The 19,734-nt window shown below is 52.7% G+C and overlaps 1 protein-coding gene across 3 annotated transcripts; it reads left to right on the plus strand.

Annotated features, from left to right (window-relative positions):
• The first annotated feature begins 3,998 nt into the window (after positions 1-3,998).
• Positions 3,999-18,417, plus strand: HIP1R (huntingtin interacting protein 1 related). 3 transcript variants are annotated; one of them, XM_031592618.2, is made up of 32 exons: positions 4,000-4,185; positions 7,286-7,349; positions 7,475-7,617; positions 8,063-8,119; positions 8,401-8,481; positions 8,568-8,644; positions 8,789-8,850; positions 9,855-9,995; positions 10,152-10,209; positions 10,297-10,372; positions 10,503-10,640; positions 10,735-10,793; positions 10,857-10,929; positions 11,180-11,363; positions 11,471-11,559; positions 11,792-11,908; positions 12,020-12,121; positions 12,294-12,488; positions 12,572-12,719; positions 13,194-13,280; positions 13,534-13,641; positions 14,046-14,182; positions 14,587-14,697; positions 14,814-14,872; positions 15,146-15,176; positions 15,313-15,375; positions 15,956-16,056; positions 16,303-16,408; positions 16,838-16,961; positions 17,057-17,118; positions 17,272-17,475; positions 17,558-18,417. In XM_031592618.2, the coding sequence occupies exons 1-32, from the start codon at positions 4,093-4,095 to the stop codon at positions 17,603-17,605; spliced, it is 3,198 nt and encodes a 1,065-aa protein (XP_031448478.2). In that variant the 5' UTR covers positions 4,000-4,092; the 3' UTR covers positions 17,606-18,417. The 3 variants fall into 3 exon arrangements, with proteins under 3 accessions (XP_031448476.2, XP_031448478.2, XP_089976929.1); XM_031592616.2 differs by having other exon boundaries at positions 3,999-4,185; positions 17,272-18,417; XM_090120803.1 differs by lacking the exons at positions 4,000-4,185; positions 7,286-7,349; positions 7,475-7,617; ... (1 more) ...; positions 8,401-8,481; positions 8,789-8,850 and having other exon boundaries at positions 8,573-8,644.
• The last annotated feature ends 1,317 nt before the right edge of the window (positions 18,418-19,734 follow it).

A 19,734-nucleotide genomic window follows, 5' to 3' on the forward strand; every position in this document is an offset into this window, starting at 1 on the left:
TGTTCGGAAGTTCATCAGCAGGATTTCATGCAGCGTGAAAGACAGCAGCAGCGCAGTGTTTTGCAAAGACTGTCTTGTGGGTCGGATTCCTGAAAAGCCCTCTGCAAAACAGAGGTTGCTTGTGGCTGTGGCCCATCCCCATCAGATGTCTGGCTCCTGCTGGCTGATTGGCACGTCGCAGCTCAGCTGAACGCAGTCCGTCAGAGCACGATGCTGCTTTACAGCCTGATGCTGCAGTTGTGAGCTTGGAAATTAGATTCTCCTTTGGAATGGTTGCTGTAGAAAATGAAGCACCTCCGTATTTACTGTCAGGGGTATCTTCTGAACCACATCTGTAGGACTTTGATCTACTTTCAGAGCAGTTCTGGGCAGGAACTTGCCAAGCGTGTTCTGGTTAATCTATGCAGGCTAACTAATCTCTGCTTACAGCTAGCTCTACCTGAGGCTGTTTTCAACTCCGCTTTAAAACACAGTCTATCAAAATTAACCCTTGAAATGTGATCAGTTAGAATTTGTGCCTGATGAATTCTGTGCCGTTTGGAGGAGGGAGGAGAAGAGCAACTTGAAAAGTGTGTCATTGCTGCCTGCCAGTTTGAATCTGGCAGCTCTGTAATTTTGCATTGTCTGAGTTTTTTGATTTCCATGTTGTGTTTTTGCATTACAATACAGACAACCCAACTTGCAGAAACTCAAAATGGGACGCAGTTATCTGCTTCAGAAGAAGATGCTTAAGTTCTTGTTCTTTTCTCTATGATGCTTTGTATATTTGTTTATTTGTTTTCCAATTTGATTTATTTTTGTTTGTTTCCCTTATTTATAAATGCATCTCCAACATTAATCAAAGTCAGTGGATTTCTGAGATGAGCCTCTCAAAATTCCAGGTGCCTTGCTCTGAATGCATTTCCAATAAAACTCTTGTGTGTCCCATAGCAGCAAACAGATACAAAGGCAGCCAGTAATTCCTTTAGTCCAACAATTAAACTTTTCTCAAGCGTGTTCCTCATGATCCCTGCCCAGAAAAGCTCCAGCCAGTCACATCTTGCTGCTCCATTCCTGAGCTGCAGCCCTTGTACCTGCACACAGCTCATTGTAATTAGAGTCCTCCTGCAAGTTACAGATAACAGAGTCAAGGATACGAACATTGTTGAATAAGAGACTGGGAAGTGTTTTTCAGTGCCACGGCCAAGGGTTGTGTCAGCATATATTGTTCTGGGGCTCAGAGCTCCAAAAGTAGAATGTATTGAATAGAGCTGTTTCAAAAAGCAGCCTTGCCCATAGCAGATTGCTTTTTCTTTTGTATAAATCCCGGAAATTTCTCACTGTCTGATTATTTGTTCAACTAATGTGAATGGGATGCTTGCAACAGGCACCACGTTGTCTAGTTTTGTGGACAAAAGGGTAACTGGATATGGTTAAAGCCCAGAAAACCACATGAAATTGAATTAGAACTAGCGACAATGAGGGAAAAAATTAACAAAAAAGGAAATCTTCCAGTGCTACCAACACAACCCGAGAGCACGTCTGCAAAGGGAAGTGGGCACACAGCGTGCTGCAGTGCCAAGCTGTGTGGCACTGTCTCGTTCCTCACGGGAACACCAGGGATGCTTTTGTGCCACCTCGGTCCAGTGGGGAGCTGCTGCTGTATTCAGACTGCACACCCTGCACTGGCTGTCTCCAGTGGAGCTCTCCCCTTTGTGCTCCTGGCAGCAGTGTTAGCTTACAGCCCTGCTCTGCTGCTGTTGCTGCAGGTACGCATTGCATTAAGTCCGGAAACGCTTGGTCTTCTTTCAAAAGAAGTTGGGTTTGCTTAGGGCACACTAATGGGGCTCTCAGAGGAAATGGATGCTGAGTAGCCAGAATGCCCTTACTTTGCTTTAATACTCCTGTGTGGAGATCTCTCCTTTCCCTACGGAGATGGGCTTTAGGCCAAAAGAAGCAGGAGGTTTTGTAGATCGAAACCAGCACTATGACTTGCATCCTGAAACCACTGATGTTTAAATGTTTCAGGAGCAAATCCCCAAAATTGCTGAGCACCGTGCTGATGCAGCACAGCGGTAAGCACATGCTTAGCCTACAGAAATAATCTCATTTGCCTCAAGTGAGAAAGAACTGGCACAACCATACCCACAACTCTCTGTAAATGCACAGTAAGATTTAGTGACCTGCAAGTCACTGGCTACTGAATAAGAAGCAGTATCTTCTCTTAATAAAGGGCACTGAATCAGCTGTGGTCAGTTCAATCATAAAAGGTGCAGGAGGAACGAACATGTTTCATACAGAAAAGTGGTTTTTTTTTTTACTTTATTGCTTTTAAGTCACTTGATGGCAGGTGCTGTGATAAGCACCAGGTGAATTGCCTACTGGCAGCGATGCAGCCACTTTTATCAGTTGATCATTTTTCCTTTAGAGGAAGATTGAGTCAGGGAGAGCTGATGAGCCACACAAAGGAGGATAGCAACAGGAAAAAGTGCAGCAAAGCGTGTGCCACTGCTTGTGAACTGTGAGTCAGGAGGTGGCCAAGGGCACAAAGATCACTCACTTGCAAAGCAAACCGGAAAGATTTTTATTCTGTAACACACGAGTGGTATCCCTGAGGTCGTTGTCCGACTGTGCTGTGCTTTGCTTACCTTCTTATCTTTCTGTTTGCCAGTGAGTCTGCAGGATGAAAATGTACAGTAAAAGAACATAGATGTGATTGCTTAACGTATTTTAGAGGAAATGTTCCTGTCTTTCCATACAGATCTTTAACTTTCTGTAGAAAATGAAGACGTTTCCACTACAGAATGTTTTGAGTGCTGAAGATTGTCAACCCACATTGAGGTGTGTTCCATTTTCAGTATGAACTTTCTTGAACAAAAAGGTCAAATAAGTAAAAACAATGCTTTTGCTGCACCTTTCTTCACATTTCACATGCTGTCCAGCACACTGTTTTCCATGGATGGTTTCTTTTGGCTGCTCCCCCCAGAACCACAAGCTCAGGGCACCTCTGCCCCTGTGTTTTTGCTGAGCTCTCACCCTCTCTGCTGCCTTGAATTAATTGCAGTGAAATACAACACTTGCACCATAGTTTCTCCTTGTTAACTCTTCCACATGTTTTTCCACTTCCTCTTTAATTACCTCATTGCCAGCCTGCTTTCCATCCTCTGTGACTGGCCTCAAAATGAGTGGAACCATTTTGATCACTGCTGTTGTCGGCTTCTGAGCATCACACTCTGCTTCTCTGTTCCTTTTTCAGGACAAAAGCTATTTCCTATTTTCAGGACAAAGGCTATTTCCCACAATAACACACATTAATAACCTGCAGAGAACATTTCCAGGCTCCATACCCAGAGTTTAATGCTGTGGGCATGGCAGAAGTCCCCCAGGAGCAGTCCTTGATGGTGGCACAGAGCTCACCTGCAGCATCCCATTGCCATCACCAAGTTAAACCAGGACAGCAGAGCCTGGAGACATTCATGTGGGCCGTGCTTTCTGCTTAAAGGTGCTCGGTGGCATCCCTGATCCCCTGTGAATTCACAGTGGCGTTTGGATGGGGGTGGAAGACCGAGCTGAGGTGCTGCCCTGGGTTCATATTGCTGTGTTCTGGTGCTGAGTTTGGGCCCACAGAAAGCAGAACTCCTCCTGGCTCTGCTCACAACTGCTGCTGGCACGTGGGGGGGCTTCGAAGCTGGGAGAAGCGGATCGTTGGGGTTAATTTAGTCTGTCATTAAGTGACTTACAACCCACGTGTGCGCGGAAACTCCAGCTGCATCGAGCTCGGCCGCCTGATTTCTAGAAGCATTACAAGCCCTCCAGGGAATCACTTTGCTATTGTGCCCTCCTCTTGAATTATTACTGAAGAAAACAAAGCTACCGTTCAGCTCACCGCGGGGGTGGGCGTGCTGCTGCCAGCGAAGGCCGATAGGAGCGGGCAGCGACGGAGCTGCGGGTCCCTCCGCTGCCGCGGGCGGATGGAGCCGTCCCGAACCTGCAGGGGCGGGCGCTGCCACCAGGGGGCGCTGCAGTGCGCGGCCGGGAGGAGCTGCGGGCGGTGCCGGAGCGCTCGGTGCCCGGTGTGCGCGGTGCGTGCTGCGCGGTGTGCGCTGCGCAGCCATGAACAGCATCAAGAGCGTTCCCGCACGGGTGCTGAGCCGGCGGGCCGGACACAGCTTGGAGGCGGAGAGGGAGCAGTTCGATAAGAACCAGGTGAGGACGGGAGGCGGGGTGTCCCAGGGTCCCGGTGGTGGCGGCGTTCGTTCCCGGGGAGCGGCCCAAGCCGAGGGGCAGCGCCTCCGGGAGCTCCGCGTGGGGCCTTCCCCGGGGACGGCGCGCCGGGAGGCCGTTTCCCCGCTGGCCCCGCCGGCGAGAGCGCACGGGGAGAGTTGTACGGCGGTGTCAACGGGAGCACGGCCAAAACCCCGCGGTGTCCCGCGTGTCCGCCCCGCGCTGGGAGCCGTCCCGCAGCCGTCGGGGATGCCCGACGCAAAGCCGCCGTTCTCCCGAGGGACGGCCGTGCTGTCCGCTCCGCGTCCTCCGCCGCTCTGCTGCGCGTCGCCGGTACTCAGCCCCATTGCCCCATGGCACCGCCGATCCCTCCCCGTCCCGTCGGCTGCCGCGGTCCCGAAGAGCTCCGTCCGAGGGCCGGTGACCGTTCGGGGCACTGTGCGGCCGCGGTACCGGGTGGGAAGCGGCATTGTTGGGTTTGGGGAACAGCACGAATAAACCTGTAATTCCGGTTCCTTCGGGACGCGTCTCCTCCAGCCGTCCCGCCGGGCAGCGCCGGGAAGTAACCGCGGTGCGGAGAGCGCTGCCCCGGGTGGGAGCGTCCCGTGTTCCCTCCGTTCTTCCTTCTGTCCCTTCTGGCTTTGCCCCGCTCTGCCCGAAGAGCGAGAGCCGCGTTACAGAGCCACGATGCCCTAAAAGAGCTTCATCCTAAGCAGAAGCTTCCCAGCATTGCTGTATGGTATCGTTCCGCCCCGCTGTGAGCTGGTGCTCGCAGGTAGCGTGAGGTTTGACCGGAGCCATTTTATGTCTGCGATGTGATTTGCTCAGAATGCTTTTTGGGGTCGCACTGCATCGGTGTCAGCATCTGCCTGGGAGGTGAGACCCTGCTGTCCTCTCCGGGTGCTCGCTCTGCAGTGGCATTGGAGGCAAAACTTTTGGTTTTGGTGCCCAACTTTTGCTTTTCTTGGCTACGTCTGCCAGAAGTGTTAGGGTTGTGTCTGCTGGAAGGTTAAGACCCAATGTGCTGGGTCATCCCCCAGAAACACGGCACATGTGAATGCTGAGCGGTACTGTTCTGGTCCAGATGTGGAGTCCTCAGAACAGAAGGGACCCAGACTTGCTGGAGAGCAACTGGAGCAAGTCTCCAAAAATGATCCTTGGGATGGAGCACCTCCTGGGGATGCTGGGGCTGGGGGAAGCTGTGGGCGGAGAGGATCATGCTGTAATTAAAGTGACTTGGAAAGCAGGGGTGGATGTAACCTGCGCTCCTTCTTTTGGATGCTTTGATCCCGGTTTAGTCACCGGCTCGGTACGCCGGGGCTGTGAGTAAAGTGCTCAGGGCTGCACCCATGGTGGTTTTGTAACCCACAGGTTTCAGAGTCTGACCCGCAGCCATCAGCACTGGGGTGGTGCTGGGGAAACTGTTTGCAGCTGCATGAAGGTTTCAGCTTGGCTGTTGGTGCTCGCCACCGGGATGTTCCCATCTCTGACCTTCTTTTGGGGGGGATCCTCTTGACTCAGGGTTTGGAGCCAGCCCTAGGATGCTGGCATTGGTTTGATGTCACCCTGGTCAGTGGGACTCATGTTGGATGTGACATCTCCCATCACGGATGTAAAGTGGCTCAGATCAAATCTCAGCACTGAATCATCCCTTAGGAAGGCACCCTCTGGAGCTCCCAGGCTGCGTTTTGGCTCGGCAGGTTCATGGGTAATAAGTTCAATGAAATCCCAATGGGGATCACAGATTTTGGGGCAGGTTCCAGCCTGTGATACCAAGCAGTGAGGATGTGGGATGGGGTTTGCTTTGTCCTGGACCTACGGGGCTCCCGCTGGTGATTTGGGATGAGCTCTCTGTCACTCCCGTGCCCAGCAGATGGCTCAGCCCTACTGCCCCTTGTGCCGGTGCCTTTTTCCAGGCACTTGAGTCTCATTAACCTTCGAGTTAAGAGGATTACGCCAAGTCGCCGGCTTAACTCTGCTGCTGCTATACTGACCCACATGGCAGGTTAACGCTGGGGCTGCCCCCAGTGCAGGAGAAGCAAAATCACTGCCTGCAGCTGCACAGCTTTCCTGAGGATGCACAGCCATGTGGGGCACCAACACCTCTATTGCACTCTTTTTGCTGAGAAGCAGTGACATGAACTGAGCCTGTACCCGATCCTGGGGCTGCTCAACCCAGAACGGTGCTGGGGATGAGGATCCTCATGTGGGACCAGCTCTATATGGCAAGTTCCTGCTCCTGGCTGACACTCAGTGGCACAGTGCTGCATTGGGTTTCTCCCGCCCCGGTGACACAGTGCCATGCATGCTGCTCAGAGCTTGAGCTCTATGAGGTTTTACAGCGTGTGTGCAGGGAGGGACTGTGTTTTTCTTCCGGCACGAGTGCCGGCAGCCTGGCTGCTTCCTGTCCTTCTGGCCCGCTGGTTTTTGCTGCACAAAGGGCTCACAGCTGTGGGCACAGCCCCAGTTCTTGTGCAAAGGTGAAGCAGTGAAGGGAAGTCAAATTTAGAGCTGGAGGAAGCGGCTGGGCCCTATTTTTGGAATAAAGCCTTCATTTTAGGGTGCGATTCAATGCATTGGTATACAGGTAATCCTCTTGATAAAGCTACTCCTCTGTGAACTGCATTGCTTTGGTTTGTAGCATCACAGCCACTGCTCCCTCCATGCTCAGGGGCCGTTTTCCTTTTCCCTGCTCGCTGTTCTCACGCAGGGACGCCTTCAAAGCTGTGGAAAAACACCCAGTTCAAAGGCTCCTTGTGATTGCACAAACAACCCAGGAATGTGGCATCGCGCTGTGTTGCCGCTGGCAGGGCGCGTTGCTGAGCTCAGGCTGCAAAGTGCCACTTGTTCTGTGGGACAGTGGAGGATATCTGTGGCTCCGAGAGCAGCCTGGCCCCGGCTGCTTTGTTCTGCATCAAAAAGCCTAATACTGCAGTCCCGAATGTTTGACAAATGGAAAATTCAGAATATTTTCCAAAAGCCCCCGAGCGCTCGGGTTTCTCCCAGCTGGCAGAGCTTTGATCAGGGGGAGGTGGGTCCCAAGGGTTGTGGCACTGCTGACACCACTCTCCTTCTCCCGCAGGCCATCAGCATCAGCAAAGCCATCAACACACAGGAGGCGCCGGTGAAGGAGAAGCATGCACGCCGTATCCTTTCCCTCAGCCATCTGGGTGGTGCAGGAGCTCCATCCTCACCTACAGGGGAGGTCTGGGGGCTGCAGGGCTGGGGGAGGATGGGTTTTTCCATGGGGTTGGCCTTGACTGACGGAAAGGGATCATTCTGGGAACGCACCACGAGAAGGGCGCCTTCACCTTCTGGTCTTACGCCATCGGGCTGCCCCTGCCCAGCAGCTCCATCCTCAGCTGGAAGTTCTGCCATGTCCTGCACAAAGTCCTGCGTGACGGCCACCCCAATGTGAGTGTCCCCTCCCAGAGGCTGTGTCCCTTCTGTAAGCTTGTAGATGACACCAAGTTGGTAGGAAGTGTCAATGTGCCTGAGGGTAGGAAGGCCCTACAGAGGGATCTGGGTAGACTGGATTGATGGGCTGAGGCCAATAGGATGAGCTCAACAAAACCAGGGAGGTGATGGGATCACCGTCCCTGGAGGTGTTTAAGAACCGTGGATATGTGGCACTGTGGGACGTGGGCAGTGGGCATGGTGGGATGTGCCAGTGGTTGGACTTGGTGATCCCAGAAATCTTTTCCAACCTTTGTGATGTTGTGATTCATAAATCAGCCTGTTGCCTCACAACTTCAGAACCTCCCCCTGCACAGTCCCATGTTGGGGGCTGACCTGTCCCCTCGAGCTTTGCCGTAGCAGTGCGAGGGGCTGAGTCCCCATTGTCCTGTTGTGCCCCCAGGTCCTGCAGGACTGCCAGCGGTACCGCAGCAACATCCGTGAGGTGGGAGACCTGTGGGTAAGCAGACGGGAGGAGCGGAGGTTGGTGCCGTGCTGGATGTGGGGCTTCCTGGATGAAGGGCTTTGGGTTGGGCGCTGAGCCCTAAGCATCATAAGCATGGGGGAAGCTTGCAACCACCTGAAATAACCCACAAGAAGGGGCAGTGGGAAAGGGGAGAGCTGTGGGGCTGGTGCAGGTTGACCAACACCCACGGGATGGATTCATCCACTGCTTGACACCGCACTGGGCATTTTTGGCATCGCTCCAGGTTCAACTTATTTCCCCCATGTCTCCTGCAGGGCCACTTGCACGACCGCTACGGGCAGCTGGTGAGCATCTACACAAGGCTGCTCCTCACCAAGATCTCCTTCCATGCCAAGGTGAGACCCCATGCTGCATCTGCACCACTGAGAGCTGTTGCAGGAGCAATTAGCGGCAGCCACTGTTCTGTTTTCCTTTGGCACAGCACCCCGAGTTCCCCGCAGGCCTTGAGGTCTCAGATGAGGTCCTAGAAAAGACAGCAGGCACAGACGTGAATAACATGTGAGTGTCCTCATGGGGTGGGGAAAAAGATCTTGACGTGGGGAAAAGCATCCAGGAACAGTGGAGTCCCACAGGGGCACCTGCAAGCAGTGATCTGTAGCACTGATGTGTGTGCAGCGCAGTGATGGTGTTGGTTTTTGGCAGCTTCCAGCTGACAGTGGAGCTCTTCGACTACCTGGACTGCGAGCTGAAGCTGTCAGAATCAGGTGAGGAGTGGCAGCAGTTCCTTTCTGGCCGCTCCAGGGTTCTTGAGCAATAGTTTCACTCTTTGGTCAGGAAGAAAGTTTGTCTGCATCGTTCCTCCTCCTCTTCCTCCTCCTCTTTCTCCTTGGTAAAGGCATGGAGATTTTTGCTCTGTAGAAGTGGTTTTAGGAAAATATTTAAGAAGTGTGGCTATTTTTAGCACACCTGAGCCACGCAGGGCGTGTCATGCTGCTATGAAATGCCTTTTCCTTCCTTTTCAGTGCATTACCCAAATCTTTTCCACCCACTGGAGGAGAGGATGGGGGCTGTGCTACTATATAGATATTCATTGCCCCATGTTTAAATACTTCTGGCAGCAGCCCCTGCCAGTGTTTGCTTCTCTTGTCTCATTCTCTGGGAATTTTTCAATGGCTTAAAAATGTGCCATTCCTTCCCCTCCACCGTCAGTCAGGAGCACAGAGCTGCCCAGGGGAACAGGGTGTAGGGGAGGGGCCAGCTCCGTTAGCCACCCGCATCTCCTCCTGACCCAGTTGTACAGGGAACTGATATTCAGAAGTACTTGAAAGCTGAGCAGGGAAGGAGTCAGCCGATGCTCTGGCTGGATGTCTGCCCGGGGAAGGGATCTGTTTCTGTGCTGGGCAGGTGAGGCTGGGGTGATCCTGTCCCAGCTCTTTGCAGGATTAAACGGACCAGAGCAAAACCTGTTGCTTTTCCTGCTTGCATAGTGTGCTATGCATAGCTATGCATAGTGTGCTATGATGCCCACGCATCATTCCAGGTTACACTCCTCCTGTTTGGGGTTGGGGTGTGCATGGCAGAGCTGAGCACCCTTGCTTGCAATGCCACCAATGTCCCTTTAGGTGTTTTTCTTGCACAGAGTGGGGTTGTTCCCAGCTCAGCACAATGGATGGTGTTTGTCTGCCCTGGTTAATGATCAAGCCAGTTTGACTGCAGCTGGAAGGCTCTGCAAACACGTTCCTGGCACTCACTGCTCTCTCCTCTCCAGTTTTCCGGCAGCTCAACACCTCCATGGCAGTGTCACAAATGTCAGCAGTGCAGTGCCGCCTGGCACCCCTCATCCAGGTCATCCAGGACTGCAGCCACCTCTACCACTACGCCGTCAAGCTCATGTTCAAGCTGCACTCCTGTGAGTCCCCAGTCACTGCAATTCTACCGTGGTCACGTGGGGATGCCCTGCTCCCAGCCTGGACCTGGCTTGAGTCTGGAGGGATGTGGGTGCATGGGAATAAATTTGGGGCTGAGTTTGCAGCCCGATCCATCCTCACTGTCCCTGTTGCCACAGGTCTACCGGCTGACACACTGCAGGGCCACCGGGACCGCTTCCACGAGCAGTTCCGCAGGTACCCAGGGCTGATGCAGGGCAGGGAGATCCTCTCTATCTCCTCTGCCTCCTCTTTGAGCCATTTTTCTTTCCTCCCCCTCTCCAGCCTCAAAAACTTCTTTAAGAAGGCCTCTGACATGCTGTATTTCAAGCGGCTCATCCAGATCCCCCGGCTGCCCGAGGTGTGTGATGCTTTGAGAGCCCTTGACTTTGGGATGCATGGGGGTCTGCTCACAGCCAGGACGTCTGGTGGTGCTGCAGAGGGGCTCCAAAACCCATAGGGATGTCACTCTGATGCTCCTGTCCCCACAGAGCCCCCCAAACTTCTTGCGGGCTTCGGCGCTGGCGGAGCACGTGAAGCCGGTGGTTGTCATCCCTGAGGAGGCTCCTGAAGACGAGGAGCCAGAAAACCTCATTGAGATCAGCACAGCCTCCACCACAGAGCCACAGGTGGAGGGGGATACAGGGATGGAATGGGGACATGGTGGGGAGGAGACCTGCAGTGGGAGCAAGGACTCATCCTGGTACCTTCCATCCTCCCCAGGTCACCTCAGATATCTTTGAGCAAACCTTCGGGCCGCCCAACGGCATTCGGGATGACAGGTAAGGGGGGATGGTGGAGGGGGAAGGGATGGGCATGGCAAGGTGCCAGCCTGCTGTCTGCAGGGACGCACAGATTGAGAGCCTGAAGAGGGAGGTGGACACACTCCGTGCTGAGATGGAGAAGATCAAGCTGGAGGTAAGGCCGGGTACAATGCTGTAGAGCTATGTGGTGGAAATCCTAATGGGACATAATGGGATTGGGGCATGCAGCCCTGGTACACCATTTTGGGTCCTCTCCCATTGCCAGCACCCAGCTTTTGAGGAAGGATGTGGACATGTGAGACCCATCCCTTCGGGATGCAGCTGCCAAGGGGAGGCCTTTGGAGCATCTCACAGCTGCTGTGCCCAAATCACAACCTGGGGGGATTTTGGGGGGTTGCCCGCAGGCACAGCGCTACGTCACACAGCTCAAGGCACAGGTGAACAGCCTGGAGGGAGAAGTGGAGGAGCAGCGCAAGCAGAAGCAGAAGGCACTGGTGGACAACGAGCAGCTCCGGGATGAGCTGGAAAGGCTGCAGCAGGCAAAGCAGGACAGCGAGCGGTCCCTGCGGCTCTGCGCTGAGGCGGAAAGTACGTGCTTGGTGCATTGGCCACACAAAGGCCTGGTGGCCATGTGAAAGCCCAATGGCCACGGGAGGGCCCATCATTGGGCACTGATGTGTTCTCATCCTATCCAGAGAAAGCCAGTGCCACCGAGATCCGCTACACGAAGCTGAAGGAGAAGCACAGTGAACTCATCAACACTCACGCTGAGCTCCTGAGGAAGGTAACACTTCACAGGGCACAGGTGATCCCTTCATCTCCCCATCACTGTGCTTAACCTCACATTGATCTGTCCTCCTGCACCCAGAACCCCTCAGCATCCCTCACATCAATGTCTGTGGGTGCATCTTCCACTCCACCCCAGCAAGAATTTGGGCAAGAGGAGGGAGGGTGGGGTGCCATTGTGCTGGGGGTCACCTCTCTGCCATCCTGCTGAGCCCTACGTCCCTGTGCAGAACGCTGACACAGCCAAGCAGCTGACAGTGACACAGCAGAGCCAGGAGGAGGTGGCACGTGTCAAGGAGCAGCTGGCGTTTCAGGTTGAGCAGGTCAAGCGGGAAGCGGAGCTGAAGGTGAGCCCACGGGTGGTAGGTGGTGGCAGTCCCAACTGTGAGACCCCAAACTCCCTGCAAACCATGTCTGGGCTCGTTCTTGCTGAGCCTGGGGTGGGTGATGGGTTGCAGCTGGAGGACCAGAGTGTGCAGATGGAGCAGCTGCGGCAGGAGCTGGAGGCACGGCGGGATGAGTTGGACCAGGCCCAGCGCTCGCTTGGTCACGCCAAGCAGGTACTTGCTACAGCTGGGGGCACAAACCTGCTGAGCCCAGTGCTGAGCGGCTGAGGTCCCTGCAGGCAGGTGCAGCCCATTGGTGTCAGTAGCTGAGCGTGTTCTTGGCTCGCTCTGTGTAACCGTGGAGTGGTGTTCAGTGGGTGATGGGGATTTCTGGCCCTGCTGGCAGGCAGGCACGGAGCTCAGCGCCCAGCTGGAGACCCTGCAGGCCGAGAAGGAGCAGCTGAGGCGGTCGGTGAGTGAGAAGGAGCGTGAGCTGCTCTCAGTGCACAGCCTCGTCCAGGAGAAGGAGCTGCAGCTGAGCCAGGAGGCTGACAAGGCCTCCAAGGAGATCTGCGAGCTGCAGGGCAGGCTGCTGGAGAAGGTACATGGCCATGTCCCTTGTGTCTAGGGGGATGCTGAGCACTCTAGTTGTGTCTGCCCATGCCTCCTTTTCCTGTCCCACAGTGCAATCAGGAGCAGAGCTTGCAGCAGAAGCTGCTGGATGAGCAGTTCAGTATCCTGCAGGAGACAGTACAGGAGGCTGAGGGCATCCTCCGTGATGCAGTGGCCAAGCTGGATGACCCACTGCACGTTCGATGTACCAGCTCCCCGGGTATGTCCCACAGCTCCTCTGCCTCCAAACTGATAATGTTGTATCTCCATTCCTGCATATATCTCCCACCAGTGGTAAACTCTGGACTCAGCATTGTTCTGCTGTAACAGTACGAGTTTTGGTGTTGCTCTGTGGCTGGGACCTCGATGACTTGAAATGCTGCCATTCAGTGGCATTTTATGGAAATAGCCCTTGTGCTTATTTGGATGCTTGTCAGCCTGACCCTGCTAATGTTGGGATATAAGGAAGAAACTCTCCCTAATGAGGGTGGGGAGGCTCTGGCACAGTCTTCCTAGAGAAGCTGTGGATGCCCCATCCCTGGAGGTGTTCATACATCAGCTTGGATGTGGTTTAAAGCACCCTGATATAGTGGAAGATCTCACTACCTGCTGCAGGACAGTTGAAACTAGATGGTCTTTAAAGGGTCCCTTCCAACCCAAACCTATGATCCTAATGAAGAGAAATTTGTTGCAGATTACTTGCTCAGCCGGGCAGAGGCAGCACTGGAGTCCACAGACGCCCTGGAGAGCGGGCACGCGCAGTACGTGGCCTCCATGGCAGGTACCTGGGGCTTGGAACTCACAGCATTGCTGGAATCTTGCTGTCATTTTCATGTATCCAGCAGCCCCCAGAGGTTCTGGGGCTGTGCAGTGCCCATGGGGGTGGGAGGACATGGACTAGTGTTGGTGTGTCCCCATGAGCTCATTCATGGAGCCACTTGCAAGCTGGGGAGGGGTCACTACCAAGCTGTTGGGTGCCTTTGTGGGGTGGCAATGCCCCGGGCTGTCTGTGTCTGACTGCGTCCCCCTGACAGATGCTGCAGCACTGGTGGGTGCCCTGGCCCTCTTTGCTCACCTGACAGCCGACACCATTGTGAACGGTAGCGCCACATCCCACCTGGCTCCCACTGACCACGCTGACCGTGAGTGAGCACAGCAGGGACTGGAGGGGGTTGTTCTCAGTTTTTGGGGCTGGATATGGGCCAGACCTTCCATAGGGTTCTCAGGCTCTGTTCCTTGTGGTACCACTTCCTGGGTTAAGCGTGTTCCTTTGTTCTTGGGCACCATTTGATCGTCTTCTGCAAGATATTTGTGGATGTCTCATCTCTGGAGACATTCAAGGCCAGGTTGGATGGAGCCCTGGGCAGCCTGATCTGGTGGGTGACAACCAGCCCATGGCAAGGAGGTGATCTTAAAGTTCATCAAGCTTTAACCCAACTTACACCATTTTATGGTACAATAGCTCCACAGCTGGGAGGAGGGTGACAGGGCTGGGATGTGGGACAGCAGAGACATGGGGCCCATTGCTGACCTGTCCTCTCTTCAGGGCTGACAGAGACGTGCCGGGACTGCGGGCAGCGCAGCCTGGACTACCTGGGCAAGCTGAAGGACAAGCAGACGTTGGGATGTGCTGAGCTGGGGGATGTGCGACAGGCATTGCGGGGCGTCCTGGGGCTGGCCCAGGTAGGGGATGGGTTGCTGTGCTCTGTGGGGCTGGTGGGGTGGGTGGCTTCTTAGGGATTTCCTAAGGGAAGAATCAGAGCAGGTGATTTAAGGCAGTAGGATCTTTCCAATAACATGCTGTGAATTCAGATGCTGTCAGCTATCCGGAGCCCTGCCATGTTAGCTGTGCCAGAACTATAACCTGTTGTTGAGTTTTGGTTTGGGACATTTTCTCCCTCTGAGGTCCCTGTGCTGTGTTTGCTACCAGGTGGTGACACGTGTGCCTCTGCCCTTGCTGTCTTGCAACTGTATTTGTGTAGAGGGAAAAAACAAGCCAAATGCCTTTTTGGGGAGTTTATTCATTATGAATTCTTTCTTCTCTCCTCTGCTGAAAACCTCCTGGCTGTTGCTGCCTCCTCTGGCAGGAGCTGAGGCCGAAAAGCTTGGACATCAAGCAGGAGGAGCTGGGGGACATGGTTGAGAAGGAGATGGCTTCCACCTCTGCTGCAATTGAAGACGCTGTCAGACGAATAGAGGTGAGGACAAAGACATTGAATGGGCCCTTAGGGCAGCAAACCTTTAATTTTCCCCCAGTTCCTCCTCCCCTCTTGCAGCCCTGCTTGCTGCAGCATGGTGTCCCATGTCTCAACAGGACATGATGAGCCGGGCCAGGAATGAAAGCTCCGGCATCAAACTTGAAGTGAATGAGCGGTGAGTGCAGGGGGTTCTCATTTGGATGGCAAGGTGCTGCTCCAAAGCCCCGCATCCACTCTGAAGCTGCATCTTCATGATGCTCAGCATTTCCTTTGGAGGGTGGGCCTTTGTATTGTGCATCTGAACAAAAAATTTTGGTGGCTTCTTCATGAGTTGCTTAAAAGTAACCTTCAGGCAGGCTGGGTTCTGGAGGACCCAGCTAAGTCCAAAGAGGGCTCCCTTGAGTGCTGTGGCACGGTATGCTCAATGCTTTTTTTTGTTTCCCTACAGGATTTTGAACTCCTGCACAGACTTGATGAAGGTCAGTTCTGCAAGAGCTGAGCTTCTCTTCAGGGGATCAGAAACCATGCAAAAATGTCACTTAAAACCACTGGTAAAATCAGTCCTTCTGTATAAAATCCCCATCCAGCACCTAAACTTGTTCTTCCTCATTCCAGGCTATTAGGCTTCTTGTAATGACGTCAACGAACTTACAGAAGGAGATTGTGGAGAGTGGTCGGGTGAGTCCTCCCTTACATTCACCCCTGAGCACTGATGTGAAATACAGAATTTTGCACAATTTGTATAAAAAAAAAAAAAACAAAAAAAAACCCAAACAGCTGAATTTTGCACGTTCCCATGTTGATGACATGTTTGCAGTCCTGCTGGTTGGAGTGGGGCTGCCGAGCCTGGTGCACTTTGCAGACCTTGTTATTGCCTTTGTCCATTGAAAGATGATGACTCAAACGTTGCTGTGTTACACACAGCCTAAATTTGGAGCCCCAAACTTGTAACGTTTGGGTTTAAGCAAGCCAGTAAGCGCATCCTGAAGGGCACAGTAGTGCTGCCAATCCCTGGACTTATGGGTTTATATATGGTGTTCTGTATTGTTAGATGTGGGAATTTTTAATATAATGTATGGATTTTTATATGATTCCATCAAATCATAGAGTTGTTTGAGTTGGAAAGGGCCCATAAAAAGGTCATCTAGTCCAACTCCCCTGCAATGAACAGGGACATCTTCAGCTCGATTATGGTTTTATTATATGCATATATAGTGGAAAGAAGTTAAGATAGGCTGTAATATTGTTGTAACAACAGGGGGCAGCAACAACTCAGGAGTTTTATGCCAAGAACTCCCGCTGGACCGAAGGGCTGATCTCTGCCTCCAAGGCCGTGGGCTGGGGAGCCACACAGCTCGTGTAGGTACCGCAGCACGGCATGCAGACAGTGCTGGGCTGGGGATGTTGGGGTCAGGGCACAACATCCCTGAGCTGTGCGAGTGGGGAAAGTGTGGGGTTAGTTTGGATATCGATGTCTGAATGCCATCAGTTGATGATGAATCGATGCTGATTCAGTCAATCAGTGCTGATTTCTAAGGGCATGGTGGGATGCACATAACCCACACTTGTTGTGCATCTATAATGCGATCTCCCTTCCAACTGCAGGGAGTCTGCAGACAGAGTTGTCTTGCAGACAGGCAAATATGAAGAGCTGATTGTCTGCTCCCATGAAATCGCTGCCAGCACGGCCCAGCTGGTGGCTGCCTCCAAGGTGAGCATCCTGCTGGTTCAGCCCTTCTGTTCCCATGGTTGATGGCTGATGAGTGATGAGCTCTGGTCCTTACCACCTTCCCATTTGCGGGATGTGTAGGGATTTCAGCAAGCAGAGGGGTGCAGGGTTTGAGGGAGGAGGGCTGAGGCTGCTTTTGATCCAGATGAGGTTAAAAGGAAAAGCATTGAAAAAAAATTCTGCCTGCACCCATGCTGCTTGTTCATATATCCTTAGCTCACCTAAGAGCAGAGGTGGCTTGGTGTCCCAGGCTGAAGGGGGTTGCCCTGTCCCTGTGAGGCTCAGCAAATACATCCCTCCTTTTTATATCCACCTGGTGTGATGTGTCCCTGCTCTCAAGGGTTTGGCCACTTTGGTGGCATCAGCCAGTCTCATGTTGGGAACCTGCAGCTGTCAGAGTTCTCATTGCAGGTGAAAGCAGAGAAGAGCAGCAGGAACCTGGGCAAGCTGCAGGAGTGCTCCCGCAACGTCAATGAGATGGCAGCCAACGTGGTGGCTTCCACCAGGTCGGGGCAGGAGCAGATTGAGGATAAAGGTGAGGTTTAGTAGAGCAGGAAGAAGGGATGGGCAGAAAAAACCAAAACCCTCTATTTCCTTTATGGCTGGCAAATACTTCCTGCTTTTCTCCAGACACCATGGACTTCTCGGGCATGTCCCTCATCAAGCTGAAGAAGGAAGAAATGGAGACACAGGTAAAGAAAGCCTCATAGAATCGTTAAGGTTGGAAGAGCTGTAAGATCACCAAGCTGTAAGATCACTGCAGCTCACCCACCATCTCCCTCAGTGCCTCGTGTCCCTGAGGCGGAGTGGGGATGTGGGGACCCAGGTGGGCTCTTATGGTGCAGGTGAAGGTGCTGGAGCTGGAGAAGTGCCTGGAAGGCGAGCGGGTGCGCCTGGGTGAGCTGAGGAAGCAGCACTACGCCTTGGCCGGGCCCTACGATGCAGTGGAGGACGGGGAGGCTCGGCCAGCACCAGCCCCCAGAAGAGGCATCCTCAAAAAGCCAGCCCTCGCCCAGAAACCTGGCCACATCCCAGGGCCAGGGGGGGAGGTAGGAGCTGCAGGGTGTGAGCACAGAGCTGGGGACACGGCTGTGCCACAGAAGCCATGAGCTGTGTCCCCTCTCATTGCAGCCCGAGCGAGATGCCAGCCTGCACCGGGCACACGCCGTCAACTTCTAGTAGGATGGAGGGGGCCAGGCCTGCGCCATCAGAGCTCTTACGTCTGTGTTTTAAACAGATCGCCTTGCCTCTGGCGTGCCTTCGTGCGTGGGGGTCTCCTCCTCACCCGGCCTGAGAAACTGGAATTATTATTTTTCTTATTTTTTTCCAACCAAAAACTTGATTTTTATTTTATTTTTTTCCTCTCAGTTCCTCTCCATAGAGCAGCCGGGCTCCCAGGCCTCACGGGATGCCAGCCCTGCAGCTCGTTTGGTTTAATTTAATTTAGGACTTATTTGGGTTGATTTATTTTTATTTTTTTTAACTTTATCAGCACTAGACGCCTTCAGTAAATGTAGCTCTACTGTACTGCTCGGACCCTTTTGAAGAATGTGAGGTGTTTTTGAAGTAGGAAACTGTTGGGCTTTTCTTGCAGCTGTATTTTTTTTAACTTCCCCTTCAGGAATATTTTGACCTCATTTTGGTGTGGGATCAGCAGAGGGGAATGTCTCTTTTTACTGGGCTTTCAGAAGGGCGAAAGCAGTTCCTGGCACACACTGGCAATAAGGATACAAGCATCTTTTTATTTCCTTTTCTATTTTCTATTACTACAGCAACACCAGAGGAGCAGTTGCATCATGTTTTATATTTAAGATAATTAGCAGAATTAAATCTAAATGTGGCCTGCAGGAACACAGGTCCATTATATGTGGTGAATTCTGCAGCAATAAGGAAACCGATGTGAGGAGACGTGGGGGCACAGGAAACACAGCTGGCTTATCTTCTCTTTGAACTGCTACTGGATGTAGGTTATTAAAGCAGCAATATTTAAATTGTGTGCAGTGCTCTGTCAGCAGCAGGGTTGGCACTAAAGTGTGGGCTTCAATTTGAAGGGCAACAGGGGAAAGTGGGATGCTGCTGGTAGCCAAGGGTGAGTGGAATTGTAGCATCACAGGGTTTTGAAAAGACCTCTGAGAGCACCAAGTCCAAATCCCGGCCCAACCATTGACCCCATCCCTCAGTGCCACAGCCCTATGGCTCTGGAGCACCCCGAGGGACGGTGACCCCACTATCTGGGGATAGTGGAACTAACAAATACATGTCTGTATACAGAAAGATGCCTGAGAGAAGGTGAGCACAGTGACCAAGGCAGGGTCCTTCAATCATAAGAATAATAATACAGAGAATCAACATTTCATCCCGCTCTTTGCAAATCATGATTCAGGCAAGTCCAAGTTGAAACAAAACAAAAACCCCTACGACTCAGTTCACATGATTAACAAAAGGCTGTAAAGCTGTTGGTTGGAATTACAAGTTGCTCTATCTAAAGAAAGAAGCATTTGCAAGGCATTTTATTATTTATTTTAGGCCCTATCAGCCTCCTGGCGAGCCAAGCCTTCCCTGTTCTGCACCACAAACCACATTATGGGGTTGAGCAGCCATTGGGTGCCACGCACACAGCAGCTCAGCTTGGTTTCGTTTCTGAATCCTCTGCCCACGAGGAAATGCTTCCTGCAGCAGTTTCTTTTCTATTTATAGGCAGTGATAAAGGTGTATTTGCTGAGAGGCTGATGTCATTCTGACCTCTCATGGTAGTACGTTTCATCATGGAAATATTGATTAGCCAAGAATACGAAGTTCTTAAAATCTCAGGACCATCAGCCTAGCCATAGCCCCACTTAGTGGTTAAAGAACTCCGAAGTATGGTAAAAGGTGACTTTAAAACAGTGCTGAGGGTGAGTGGGATTTTGATCAGTGCTGCTGGTTCATTCTGATTTACTGAAAGCAATTCTTAGGCTGCACTTAAAGTAACCCATGCAGGCACGTAGAGCCTTAGAAAGTAATAGTAAAACCAAGCCCCAAAGGTCACTTAGAGCATCACCTATGCCATTATTCTACCTGTGGAACGAGGGAGATACTTAGAACTGTGTACCTGCAACAAAGACAGTGGAAAATCACCAGAAGAAGGATGTGAAATACTACATTTCTTCCCTTCTGCCAAGGTTGGTTCTGTACGACATTTTGTTGTACAGGTTTTGCCTGAAGCAGTTTTCCAGCAGCCTCATCCCAGAGCCCTCCTCCCTCCCCACGCACCGCTGGGGCTGCAGCCAACCCCTCATAACCACAAATTGCTTTGGACACGAGCACAC

The sequence above is a fragment of the Phasianus colchicus genome, chromosome 18 (genome assembly GCF_987193195.1).
Source record: "Phasianus colchicus chromosome 18, bPhaCol1.hap1.1, whole genome shotgun sequence".
Classification (NCBI taxonomy): Eukaryota; Metazoa; Chordata; class Aves; order Galliformes; family Phasianidae; genus Phasianus; species Phasianus colchicus.

Coding starts and splice junctions, on each gene's coding strand:
- HIP1R (XM_031592616.2), top strand. CDS start 4,093: ATGAACAGCATCAAGAGCGTTCCCGCACGGGTGCTGAGCCGGCGGGCC. Junction 12,489..12,571: donor AGGGCAGGCTGCTGGAGAAG/GTACATGGCCAT, acceptor CCTGTCCCACAG/TGCAATCAGGAGCAGAGCTT. Junction 14,873..15,145: donor AAACTTGAAGTGAATGAGCG/GTGAGTGCAGGG, acceptor GTTTCCCTACAG/GATTTTGAACTCCTGCACAG.